The following is a 14326-nucleotide window of genomic DNA, read 5'->3' as shown; positions in this document are numbered from 1 at the left end:
TAGGCCAGGAGATAAGAGAGTGGTAAAGCCATCAGAAGATGAGAAAAAGATTCCATTAATTCAAGAGCAGTGAAGGGTCTAATTTAAAGGGCTTCAGGAAAGAAGTCAAGATTAGAAAACAGTAATTTCTTACTGTTATCTCTGGCTATGAAGGAATTGCCAAAATCTAAGAAACCAGGTTCCAACACAGTCCATCAGGCAGCAGAGAGGTAACAAATATGAAGTATCCTTTTTGGCTTAGAGGTAGGTACTTGCAGGTGTTATGAGTCTCCTTAGGCTCTGGTGGAGATTTGATGCTCTACCTCACCTTCTACTGTCCATTATTTTGCGGAGACAAACAGAAGAGGGAAAAGGGCTTCAAGTACAAGGCAACTCAGTATCCGCACTGAAATTACTCTAACAGTGGTAAACACCTTTGGTGAGTATACATCTCCCTGTTTTATGCCTCACTTGATACCGTGTTTCCCCAATAATAAGACACTGTCTTATTACTTTTTTTGGACAGAAAAACACCAGAGGGCTTATTTTCAGGGGAGGGCTTATTTTAATGAACATTGACAGCAATTTTAATAAACAGGCAAATGTGAACAAAAAAATGTACCTTTATTCAATAATGAATTCAATAAAGAACAGGATGACGCGCTCACTGCTGCAGCTCTGAGCGCGGCGTGTGTTTCACGGGACTGGGGGGGATGGTGCATACAGAGGGTACCGTGATGTAGCGTGTAGCACAGGGGATCACCTTCACTACAGTAGCAATCTCAATAGGCCTTATTTTCGGGGGAGGGCTTATTTTAGAGGAATCTTACACAGTAAGGGGAGGGCTTATTTTCGGGATAGGTCTTATTATCGGGGAAACATGGTATATATGATCAGAGGATCAATGAACGAGGATATTTCTTATTATTATGTTCCAACAAATCTTGAATAATTACTAAAATGGATGGGAGAAACTTTGCTGAAAAACAGTCTTTAAGGAGCTATTTTTCTCTACTGCTTTTTCTAAATCAGTAATAAGCACAGTGGGGTCTTACATTCTCATACACTATGAAATGGCAGAAATGTGGCCCATTATGGTACCAGCAAAAAAAAAAATCTGCTTATTCCCTAATACCTTCATTAAAGATGTACATGGATTGCCATGTATATATGACCCACACAGAAACTCTGTATGGGGAGAAGGCTAAGTATAAAAGTAGGCAGTTACTGATTTTTTTTTTCAGTTGCCATTTTTTGGTATAGGAAGGTCAAAGACTTTTCTCCACATCTTTGGTGATTTCCCCTCCTTTAGACACTATGCATACTGATCCCTCAGTTCTCTCACAATTCTATCTCCTCTACATACATTTAATCCAATCTGGAAGTTTTTCCCATCTTTGTTTTTCTTAGCTCCATTTTGACTTCCCCCATAAGCACATCTGGAATTAGCATTCACACACAATAGTAAAACATTTGTTATAGCAATCTGTATGTAGACAGCAAAGCTGGTTCTCAAGTTGTTCAATCAAGAGTTTGGCCCGACTATTCACATAAAGAAAGTCAAATCGATGAATATTTATTACCCAGATCACAACATTTAGATAGAAAGCCTGCAGACCTTGTCTATCAGTTTGTATATCTAGGAGTTAGGCCTGAAGATCGACAGAAGAGTAAGCTGCATTGACTTTGGGAAGCTCCTTTATCCAAGTTTTCCATGAAAACAAAGTCTTACCATTTTTTTCACACCAACATTCTACTTTTGTTGTATTTGACAGAAAGAGACATGAAATACAATCATCTCCTAAGATTTAAAAAGGAGAATCACACGGATGGCAATGGAGAGCTCACAGAGGGTATGAGCAGGTTACAATACATAAATAATGAGAAACATTCAAGAAGAGGATTAAAATATGTCTGATATGAAGAAAATACATATTCCTAAGGTAAGAGAGAACATAGATTTCAGTCTGTACCCTAAATCCCACCCGGGGGCAAAAGCCTATGCACTCCCAACTACAGGGTCCCAAAGTCCATACTGTACTGACCTCTCACTTTGTCCTTAGCATTTATGTGTTGATAATTCTGGATCACCACATTTGCTGGTGATCTGGAGTCCCTCCAGCCAGCGGCTGGTCACACCTGCCCTGGAGCTAAAACCTTGGAGTGGGGCTGGGCTGGGCTCCCAGAGCGCTTTGCCTGAATAAGAAACATTTTTCATGCTTTATAATTTGTTACTTTTGGGATGTCTAGGTAGAGCAGTGAATAGAGCACTGGCCCAGGAGTCAGGAGGACCTGAGTTCAAACCTGGCCTCAGACACTTAACACTTACTAGCTATGTGACCTTGGGCAAATCACTTAATCCCAATTGCCTTCATTCCCCCCCTCCAAAAAGCAAAAAAAAAAAGTCAAATAATTTGTTACTTTTGATTGTGTAGTAAAGCCAACCTTCTTTGCAGTCTAAGTTGCTACTTGGATATTATAATTTAGGGTATAGCTTTTGTATTACACAAATTGAGGACAGAGGCTAGAGTACAGATTGACTCCCATGGGCTTAAGTTAATAGTTTGTGGTCCTGTTATTCACAACCCTGGGGACCTTGTGGGGAGAGAGAGAGTGAGGAGGTGGTTAGGTATAGGAAAGGGAGAGCAGCATTGATGGCCAGAGGGAATTTAGAGTCGGAGTACTTCCATTCCACAGCCATGGGGCAGAGGTGTTCCTCTAGAGCTCCCTTCAGTCACCTAAGAGTTCCCCAGGCCCTTTATCTTCCCCCAATTGGAGTGGGGGGGGGCGGGGGGGTGGTCTCACAGGGCAAATAACTCTGCTGTAGGGAGGACAGAGCAGTATTTATGGGCCTTTCCTTTGTTCTCTAGTTTTTGTTTTCTTTTGCAGGGCTTCCTATTTTCTTTTCCTTGAAATGTGACTGGAAATAAGTCTCTTAAAGCAGAGTATAAAATGGATTGCTGAACTTGCCATAGGAGGCAGGTAAAGTATTGAGGATCTTGTGGTTTTAATGTTCCCTATTGAACAGCCACAGAATGTAAGGTCAGAAAGGCAGAATGGTCAATGACCTGCAAAGGTAAGGGTCACATTATATAGAGATAAACAGCCTGAAAGACCTGAGCAAATGGAAGCTAATGACTTTATGAGAAATCAAGATGCTGTTAAACAGATCCAAACAAATGAAAGAATAGAAGGCAATGTGAAATATCTCATGGGAAAAACCACTGACCTGGAAAATAGGTCCAGGAGAGAGAATTTTAAAATCATTGGGCTACCTGAAAGCCATGATCAAAGAAAGAACCTAGAAATCATCCTCCAAGAAATTCTCAAGGAAAACTGCCCTGATGTTTTAGAACCAGAGGGCAAAACAGAGCTTGAAAGAATCCACCAATCATCTCCTGAAAAAGATCCCCAAAAGAAAACGCCTAGGAATATTACAGCCAGGTTCTGAAATTCTCAGATCAAGGAGAGAATATTACAAGCAGCCAGGAAGAAACAATTTGAATATTGTGGAAACACTATCAGGATAACCCAGGATCTGGCAGCTTCTACATTGAGGGATCGAAGGGCTTGGAATATGATATTCCGGAGGTCAAAGGAGTTGGGATTAAAACCAAGACTCACCTACCCAGCAAAACTGAGTATCACGTTTCAGGGGAAAATATGGTCGTTCAGTGGAATAGAGGACTTTCAAGCATTCTTTATGAAAAAACCAGAGTTGAATAGAAAATTTGACATTCAGATACAAGAAGCAAGAGAAGCATGAGAAGGTAAACAGGGAAAAGAAACCATAAGGAACTTATCAAAGTGTAATTATTAATATTCCTACATGGAAAAACGATAATTGTAACTGATGAAACTTTTCTCAGTATGAAAATAGTTGAAGGGAATATATGTGTGTGTATATGTATGTGTATGTATATATATATATATATGTCTATATCAGAGGGTATATGGGAGTATGAATACATATGTGAATGTGTGTATATATGCTTACAGGTAGACAAAGATAGAGAGGGCACAGGACCAATTTAATAGGAAGGGATGATATTTAAAAGGTGAAATTAAGAGGTGAGAGAGAAATATAATGAGAGGAGATGGGGAGAGCCAGAATGGGGTAAATTATCTCATATAGAAGAGGCAAGGGAAAATGGTTACAATGGAGGGGAAGAATAGAAGGCAAAAGGGAATGGGTCAACCTTATTCTCATTGAATTTGGCTCGGGGAGGGAATGAAATACACACTAAATAGGGTATCTCAACCTACAGGAGAGTAGCGGGGAAGGGGATTGGAGGGGGGATGATGGAATGGAGGGCAGGCTGGGGGGGCTTGGAAAGTTGGAAGCACCCACTTTTGAATAGGGACAGGATCAAAGTAGAGAATAGAACAAGTGGGAGGTGGGATAGGAGGGAGGGAAATATAGTCAGTCTTTTACAATATATCTACTGTGTTAACGTTTTGCATAAGCTATACATGTACAACCTATACTGAATCGCTTATCTTTCCAGTAAGGGCAGGTGACAAGGGAGGAAGAGAATGAATCTGGAATTCAAAGTTTTAAAATCAAATGTTTAAAAAAAAAGAAAAAAATATATATATATACTATTATTAATAATACTATTTTACATGTAATTGTAAAATGTAATTGGGAAATAATATATAATTACATGTAATTGGGAAATAATATATACAGGCACTGGGGCATAGAGATCCACCATGCCCTACTGGAAAAGTCAAAGAGGGTATGAGAGAAGATATGGGAGAGAGGTTTGGAGGAAGGGATATACTGTGGGACTACTATTTTGGGGCGGTGGGTAGGGGAAAAACGGGGAGAAAATGTGTAACTCAAAATCTGGCAGAAATGAATGATGTAAATCAGAAGTTAATAAAGCATTTGAAAAATGGAAAAAAAAAAGAAGGTAATAAGGGGGGGGGGGGGGGGGGAGAGGAAGTTAATAAGTGCCAGGTACTGCATTTGGCACTTGTAATGGGAATATAAATTTAAGATCTTCCCTGCCCCGGGGCGGCTAGGTGGTGCAGTGACTAAAGCACCAGCCTTGGTCAGGAGGACCCACGTTTGGTTCTGGCCTCAGACACTTAACACCCACACAAAAAAACTAGTTGTGTAACCTTGGGCAAGTTACTTAACCCCAACTGCGCTCCAAAAAAAAAAGGCAAAAATAAAAGATCTTTCCTGCCTCTAGGCCCTTTGATAGCCTTAAGTACACCTGGAGCCTGTGGCAGGAGGCTTGTTTTTCAGGAGATACTTTTTGATTGGGCAGTGGGTCAAGAGGGTTGTTACATTCTCTGTGCCTGGAGAAGGCTATATAAACCCTGATGTAAGGCTTTGTTTTGGGGCTCACTTTGAGAAGTGTTGTGTGATTTGACCAGATGAGACTGGGCAGCCATTGAGAGCCTCCTGGCTTTGAAAACCCAGATGTTGATGCTTCCCTCTCTGGTAACTGTGATTAGGTATGGATGTATATAATGGTCAGACAGTTGAAGCCCCGTCTGCTTGAAATGTTTCTCCGTTTTCTTGTAACTTCTGTCTGTATACTCTGAAGTTCGGGGTGCTGACTTTTCCCCTGAACTAGGTAAATGATATGTTTGATTGATTAAAGCAAGATCGTTAACCCATTTTGAGTTGCTTTCCTTTAGAAAGACAGATCTAAGAACCTGTGTTAGCAGCCACCCTGGGGATGCTGGGGTGCTTGCTGATACAGTACTAGGGATACCAAAACAACATTAAAATGGTCCCTGGCCTCGTGGAACCTAGCCTGGGGAGACAGTAGGTACTTAAATAGGTATATACAAGTAGTCTTGAAAGGAAAGGCACTAGGATCTGGGGAGGAGAGGAGAAAGGAGGAGAACAGGGGAATCATGAACGGCTTAATGTTGAAGGTGTGATGTGTGAAAAGAATTAAGGATTCCTTTCTTCTCTCCTCTTACCTCTCCATAGTCTGACTTCCAACCTCATCATTCAACTAAAAACTTTCTCTCTGAATTTACTAATGCTCTCTTAATTTCCAAATCTAATAGCCTTTTGCTATCCTCATCTTTCTTGGCCTCTCTACGGTTTGACACTGTTAACCAGCCCTTTTCTAGGTTTTCAGGACTACTCTCACCTAGTTCTCCTCCTATCTATCTGACTGTTCCTTCTCCATCTCATATACTGGATCTTTAATAAGGTTACCTCTAATAACCATAGGTGTCCCAGAGTTCTGTCACAGACCTTCTCTTCTCCCTCTATTTCACCTGGTAATCTCATCAGCTGCCAAGGACTAAGTTGTCACCTTTATGCTGATGATTCTTAAATTTACTTTGAGGACCTGATCTGTCTGCTGACCTCCATTCTCAAATCTCCAACTACCTACTGGACATCTTAAATTTGGATATTCCTTAGACAAACCTTAAACTCAATATGTCCAAAACTGAACTTGTCATCTTTTCCCCAAAACCTTTCCCTTCTTCCTAATTTCTCTTTTACTACTGGAGCTCAATCATCCTCCCAGACACCCAGGTGTCATTCTCAATTCCTTACTCTCACCCTACCTTCTCACTTCCAATCTGCCGTCAAGGCCCATCAATTCTAACTTCTTAGGATCTCATGTACTCTCCCCTTTCTCCTCTAGCCCTGCCACTTCCCTGGTGCAGACCCTCATTACCTCAAAGTTGCACTATTATAATAGCCTGATAGTTTGTCTCCCTGCTACATGTCTCTCCCCAATTTACTACATCCTCCACTCTGTTGCCAAAGTGATCTTCCTACATTAGCATGGATCTAACCATATTACTCCACCTACTCAATAAACTCCAATGGCTCCCTATTGTCTCCAGAATCAAACACAAAATCCTTTGTTTGGCATTCAAAGCCTTTTGTAACAGCCTTCCCCACCTTTCCAGTTTTCCTACACCTTACTTCATGCCCCCCCTACACACACACACACACACACACACACACACACACACACACACACACACAATCAGTGACATTGGCCTCCTTGTTCTTTCTCCAACAAGAGACACCATCTCCCAACTCCATATATTTTCACTGGCTACCTCACATGCCTGGTGGAATCTCTCCCTCCTCATTTCCACCTCTTGTCTTCCTTCAAGTCCCTGATAAAATTCCTCCCAGAATAGGAAGTCATTCCTGATTCCCTTTAATTCTAAGTCCTTTCTTCTGCTAATTATCTTCAAATTTATCCTATATACAGCTTGTTCACATCCAGTTGTTTGCATGTTGTCCCTCCATTAAGACTGTGAGCTTCTTGAGAGCAGGAATGGTCTGCAGTCTTTTTTTGTATGCCTTACACCTAGTACAGCATCTAGTATATATTAGGTGCCTAATAAATGTTTACTGACTGACAAGCTGACTGAAACTAAGAAGTGGAACTGTCAAGGAATGAAGGGTTGTTTATGAGGAACTGTAAGGTCAGTTTGGTTAGAACTCTGTATGCACAAAGGGGGAACAATGGCCAATTTGTAAAGGACTCAAAAAAGCCAGAGAGAAGAATTTATATTTGAAGTTATAGAGAGCCACAGGAGTTTGCTGAGTATAATGGAAATGGTCAGGTGTGCACTTTAGGAAAATCAGTTTGGTAGTACTGTGGAGCATGGACTGGACTTGAGGCAGGGAGGTCAATTAGAAGGCTATTACAATGGTCTAGGTCTAAACTAAGGTAGTAGCTATGTAGGGAAAGTGTGAGAGCAGTGTCTTCAAAGTCTATGACATAGGATTTTTATCTGATCCCAACCAAAAGAGGTTGACATAGATTTCAAATTCCATAACAATTAGCATTATAATGAAACTATAAGATTTTCAAGAACCAGCTAGCCTAATAATTTCAAACACTATTCAGCACAAATAAAATTCAAACCAAAGGATTTTGACACCTAATTGAAATTCTTAATAACGGGATTTTGACCTGAAGGGCAGATTCACAAAAAATCAAAAACTCATTGCCAAAGCAAAATAGAAGAGAAAGAAAAATAGTATCACTTACCTGTTGGAAATTTCAAAATCAAATGCTTTGTAAAACTTACTTTCATATTTATCCTTTCCCATATAAATGGTGTAAACAGATGAATCAGCTAAGAAGAAAATACAAAAAGGGAAAGAAATCAGATAACATTGTACATTACCTTACAAAATTATGGCCTGAAGAAAATAGACACTAAAAGCTTGGATACATTGTCACTTTCCTACTTGCTCTGAATATTATGCTAGTTTTGAGATCTTAGTAATTTTATTTCTCTTGAAGAGCAAGTGGGCTTGTACATGTACAAACATTCAGAAATTCCACTCAAATAATTTTTCTAGGAGTACTATTCAGCATAATTTTCAAGTCAATTAATGGTAGAAAACTGCTCAAGCATTTAGAAACATATTAAATTTGGTCAAATTTTATTTTGCAAACTTATAAAAATTTAGTAATCATCTAATAAAAACAATCTTCATGCCAACAGAAGAGACATGGCACTTCTAGGTCACATAACCAACAAAATGGAGGACCAGATAAATGAAAACAACCCTTTATTCCCTGCCTAGAACACATCCCTGAAAATCCACAAAAATGATAAAAAAAAATGGCAATAGTCAATGTTGGAGGGATTGGAAAATAATAATCATACTAATACATTATTGGTGAATCTGTGAAATAGTACAAACCACTTTACAAAGCAATTTGGAATTATACAAATAAAGTGACTAACTGCCCATACCACAGACTGGAAACCATATAAGAAGAAAGTCACCATATACTCCAAAATATTTATAGCAGCACATTTTGTGATAAGAAGTGAAAACAAGGGGAGGCTAAGTGGCGCAGCGAATAGAGCACCAGCCCTGGAGTCAGGAGGACCTGAGTTCAAATCCGGCCTCAGACACTTAACACTTACTAGCCATGTGACCTTGGGCAAGTCACTTAACCCCAAATTGCCCCTCCAAAAAGCAAAAACAAAACAAAAGAAATGAAAACAAAGTGAATGCCCATTAACTGGGAAATGGCTAAACAAACTGTGGCACATGAATGTAGTGTAATGGAATATTACTGTACAACACACTGACGTGTGATGAATACAGCAAAGAACTACAGCAAAGTGAAGCAAACAGAGACAAGAAAACAATATACACAATGACTACAACAATGGAAATAGAAATAACAACTACACATCAAAAAAAAACAAAAGCAAATATAACAAAATTATAAAGATCAAGGACTAAAATGAAAAGATATGAGAAGACTTCTCCAATTCACACTTTCATGGAGGTGGGAGGTCCACAGGTATTAAACATTGCATATGTTTTCAGACTTTTTCAATGTATTGGTTAGCTGTGCTCTCTAAAAAATTCTACTTGTTAAATGAGATGGCTCTCTGGGAGGCAAGAGGGAAAGGATACTTGGATATCTACGATGATATAAGAAACAGAAGTGAGCAGTAAAATTTATTTTTAAAAAGAAAAATAAATTTTAAAAAGACATGGCAGCCAAAGCCGGCACTAGCATAGAGTATAAGTTCATCTGCAAAACATTTAAGGAAAGAATAACTGAATATTACAAGTAATTATGCTTCAAAAAAAAGGAAAGAAGCAGAGGAGAGGGAAATGAGCTAGCAGAATGCTAGCCATTAGACCTAACTATGCTAAATTATCCAAAACATTTATGGATGAAAATTGAAAGGAAAACAACAACTAGAAGTGAAATGGAATTCATATTTCAATAGCAACCAGTTCCCATCATACATACCAGTAGAACTGCCAAAATACAACTCTACTCTCATTATCCTAAGTGCCACATGAGGGCATAGGAAGTCACTTAGGAAAATGAAATTGTGAAGAGTGGCCAGGCCAGAAAACATAGAGGAAATCACTTACCAGAGGTAACACATAGGATTATTAGATTTAGATGTAGAGAGGAGCGGTCAGGTGGCTCAGCGAGTAAGAGCACCGGCCCCAGAGTTGGGATGACCTGGGATCAAATACGGGCTCAGATACTTAGCACCCACCCAGAAATAACTGGCCATGTAACCTTGAGCAAGTTACTTAACCCCAATTGCTTAAAAAAAAAAATATTTAGAACTAGAAGTGCTCTTCCTCATTTTACACATGAAGAAACTGAGGCCTAAAGAGCTGAAGGGACCTGATCAAAGTTTCACATACAGTTAAGTAGCAAAACTAGAACTTAAATCCAGCTCTTCTCTAAATTCAGGGTTGTTTTTTTTTCCCCACTGTATCATGTCACCTCCCCTTCCTCAGAGTTTAAATGTTGAAAGAAAAGCTCCTGCATGACATTAGTACACAAGGGGAAGCATGAAAATATCTATTTATAAGCTATATGACAACTTTCTCATCTGTATAAAATTCAGTTCAAAGAGACAGACCTCTATCACAATCATTTCATACCTACAGAAACAAGCTTCAACTATTAAACAGTTTTCTAATTCTATTGTTTATTTAGGCAAAATTTGGTAGAAGAGAAAAGCAATTTCCAGGGTACAGGGTAACTGAATTTAGAGAAAAAATTTCTAAGTTGGAAGGGATCTCAGTATTGGTGGGTCCTAGAAAAAAGAATTCTCTCTTCAACACACCTGACAGGTGTTCATACAGTCTTCACTAGAAGTGAGGAGAAACTCACTATCTCCCAAGAACATTCCCCTTTTATTGCTGTCAGAAAGTTTTTCCTAATATCAAAGCCTAAGTCATCCTCTCTGTAGCTTCTATAAATTACTTCTAATTCTGCCTTCTGGGGAAAAGGGACCTCTCGAATACCTCTTCCTAGGTGGTTTGGGGGATACAGCACTAGGCCTAGAGACAGAAAAACCTGAGTTCAAATTCAACCTCAGACTAAATTTTACTAGCTGTGTTACCCTGAGCAAGTCACTTAACCTTTGTCTGACTCAGTTTCCTCAACTATAAAATGGGGCTCATAATAGCACCCATCCAGGGTTGTTATGAAGACTAAATGAGATATTTGTAAAGTTCTTAGGACAGTACCTGGCATATAACAGACACGATGTAAATGCTTAGTCTCTTCCTTCTTCAACATGACATGATAGTCCTTCAAATATTTGAAGATAGCTATCATGATCCCTCATTCCCTTCCAAACATCTCCTCTCTGAACTAAACATCCTCAGTTATTTAAACTAATTCTCATATAACAAGAACTCAAGGTCCTTCCACCACCCTACTCGCCCTCCTCTGGACACCCCCCAGCTTTATCAAAGTTCCTTCTAAAACATGGCATCCAAAACTAAACACAATTCTTCAAACTATACAGCAGAGTACAGCAAGATGACTTCCTCCTTCTCATCTTTGGGTGGGATGCCTCTCTTAACACAGCCAAAGACCATTTTCTGACCACCATTATTATATTGTTGATTCACAAGTGAGCTTGCATTCTACTAAAATTCCCAGAACTTTTTTCAGATGACCTACTGTCCATCCATGTCTTCTCAAATCTTGTACTTGTGTAGATGATTTTTTTAATCTAAGTGCAAGATTTTTATATTTATTCCCATTAAATTTCCCCTCATTAAATTTGGCCCAAAGTCTTACATGGCCTGTCAGTCAACCAGTATTTATTAAATGCTTACTACAGTGTTGAGGGCACAAAGAAAGTCAAACAGTCCTTACTCTCAAGGAGCCACAATTTTAATGAGAGAGACAATATGTAAATAACTAGACACATACAAAATGTACAGTGTATCCCAAAAGTGTTAGTGGTTTATTAAAGTTTAAGAATGCACTAAGACTTTTAGGACACTGTGTATACAAAGTGGTTGGAAGATAGTCTCAAATGGGAAGGCACTAGAAACTAGAGCAAATGGGAAAGGCCTTCTGTAGAAAATGAAATTTGAGCTGAATCTTGAAGGAAGACAAAGAAGCAATGAAATAGAGGTGAGGAGGGAGACAATTTCAGGCACTACAAAGAAATGGGGGCAGGAGACAGAGTATAGTGTGGAAGGAATAGCAAATTATAGCTGAATCATGGAGTCCACAGAGAACAGCAAAGTATAAGACAAGAAACTATAGGAACAGGGCCAGGTCACTGAGAGTTTTAAAGTCAAAAATAAGCATTTGATCCTGAAGGTAAAAGAGTTCTTTCGGGAGGACTTGCGGGGTTGACATGGTCAGACCTACAATTTAGAAAAATCACTTTGGCAGCTAAATAAAGGACTGATGGAAGTGAGAAAAGAGAGAGGCAGAAAAACCAGTTAGAAGGTTACTATAATAGTCTATGCAAGAGGGTCACTATGTAAGCAGATATAAGTATAGAAATATTGTGAAGGAAGAAACAAGATTTGAGGGACTGGATATGAGTTAAAGATGACACTGAGTTCACACATACTCTGAAACCTGCTCTCTCCAAATCTAGGTTTTCTTCTCTTCTATCACCAATTCCTTGATGAAATGGCCATTTTCCTCTAAGGCATCCAGGTGGCACAGTAAATAGAGCACTGGGCTTGGAGTCAGGAAGAATCAAGTTCAAATACAGATTCAGATATTTAATAGCTGTGTGACACTGGGCAAGTCACTTAAACCTGTTTGCCTCAGTTTCCTCATCTGTAAAAATGAGCTAGAAAAAATCAGCATCTTTACCAAGAAAACCCCAAAAAGGGTCACAAAGAGTTGGACATGACTAAAAAACGACTACACAATAGCCATCGCTTCTAGCCTAACAAACAGCTCTACTGTTTATGAGAACAGAATTAAAAAAATAAAATGTTTCCTGGGAAGGTCCTCCAACTGTTGACTATTTGGACCTTTGTCAGCAAGGTAATGTCGCTTCTTTTTAGTATGCTGTCCAGCTTTACCATAGCTTTCTTTCCAAGAAGCAAACTTTAATTTCATGGCTGCAGCAGCTATTGACAATGATCTTTGAGCCCAAAAATACAAAATTCCACACTGCTTCCATTTCTTCTCCTTCTATTTGTCAAGAAATTGATGAAACCAGTTGCCAGGATATTAAGATTTTTTTGATGTTAAGCTTCAAGTTAGCTTTTACACTTCTTTCTTTCACCCTGCTCAAGAGGTCCTAATTCCTTTTCCCTTTATGCCATCAGTGGTATCATCTGCATATCTGAGATTGTTGATATTTCTCCTGGCAACCTTAATTCTGGCTTCTGATTCATCCAGTATGGGATTTTGTATATGTATTCTGCATACAAATTAAATAAGGTGACAATATATACCCTTCTCAAACACTTGTCCAATCTTAAATCAATCAGTTGCTCCATGTTTGATTCTGTTGCTTATTGACCCATATCAGGAGACAAAGAAGATGATCCAATACTCCTATCCCTTTGAGGACTTGCCACATTTTGTTGTGACCCACACAGTCAAAGGTAATTTGGTATTTAGTCTCTAGTTCCTCTGCCTCTTTGAAAACAAGCCTGCTCTTCTGGTAATTCTCAGTTCACATATTACCAAATCCTAGATTGCAGAATCTTAAGCACAACCCTGATGGTGTGTGAAATGAGACCACCTGTGTAATAATTCCTTGGCATTGCCCTTCTTTAGGATTGGGACATAAACTGATCTTTTCCCATCCAATAGCCACTATTGTGTTTTCCAAATTTGCTGGCATATTGAGTGCAGCAATTTAACAGCATTATATTTTAGGATTTTAAATAGTTCAGCTGGAATTCTATCACCTCCACTAACCTTACTTTTAGCAATGCTTCCTAATGCCCACTTGACTTCCCTCTCCAGGATGTCTGGCTCTAGAACAATAACATCACAGTTACTAGTGATGTTAAGATATTTCTTGTTCATTTCTTTTGTGTATTCTTGCCACCTCTTCTTAATCTCTTCTGCTTCTCTTAAATACCTAACATTTTTTATTTTTATCACGCCCATTTTTACATGAAATTTTTCTTTGATATCTCAAATTGTCTTGAAGAGATCTTTCCCATTCTATTGTTTTCTTCTATTTCTTTGCATTGCTCATTTAAGAAAACCTTTTCTCTCCTAGCTATTCTCTGAAATTCTGCGTTCAGTTGGGTATAATCAGAACATAAGTTTAAAAAAAAAAAAAGAAGGAAAAGAGGTTCCTTAGTAGCCTAGACTTAAAAATCCAGAGACACTAAAACTCATGAATTTCAGAATTATAGGAGAGGGCACAAACCCTAATTCAGGACTTTTGTATTTTATATGCAATTCTAACAAGTGTCCTTGGCTAGGTGCATAGTAAATAAACTACAAATTGTAAGTCAAGTTAACAAGCATTTATTGAGCATCTACAATGTGCTAGGCCCTTTGATAGGTGCTGGAGATACAAAGAAATCCAAAAATTAGCCCCTGGTGTAAAGAAGCTCAAAGTTTAATGGGGGACACAACTTGCA

General features: G+C 38.9%; 1 protein-coding gene across 1 annotated transcript in view; it reads right to left on the bottom strand.

Annotated features, from left to right (window-relative positions):
* Positions 1-14326, bottom strand: part of CCDC25 (coiled-coil domain containing 25) — a 41989-nt gene that overhangs the window by 24706 nt on the left and 2957 nt on the right. The window contains 2 exon segments of the mRNA XM_069071932.1: positions 7986-8019; positions 8021-8073. Of these exon segments, the coding sequence (XP_068928033.1) occupies positions 7986-8019; positions 8021-8073 (87 nt within the window).

The sequence above is a fragment of the Petaurus breviceps genome, unplaced genomic scaffold (assembly GCF_028583685.1).
Source record: "Petaurus breviceps papuanus isolate PSGF00001 unplaced genomic scaffold, PetGlider_PUasm1.0 90845, whole genome shotgun sequence".
NCBI classification, from domain to species: domain Eukaryota; kingdom Metazoa; phylum Chordata; class Mammalia; order Diprotodontia; family Petauridae; genus Petaurus; species Petaurus breviceps.
The sequence above is the reverse complement of the archived record's forward strand: the minus strand, read 5'-3'. Positions and strand labels throughout refer to the sequence as shown.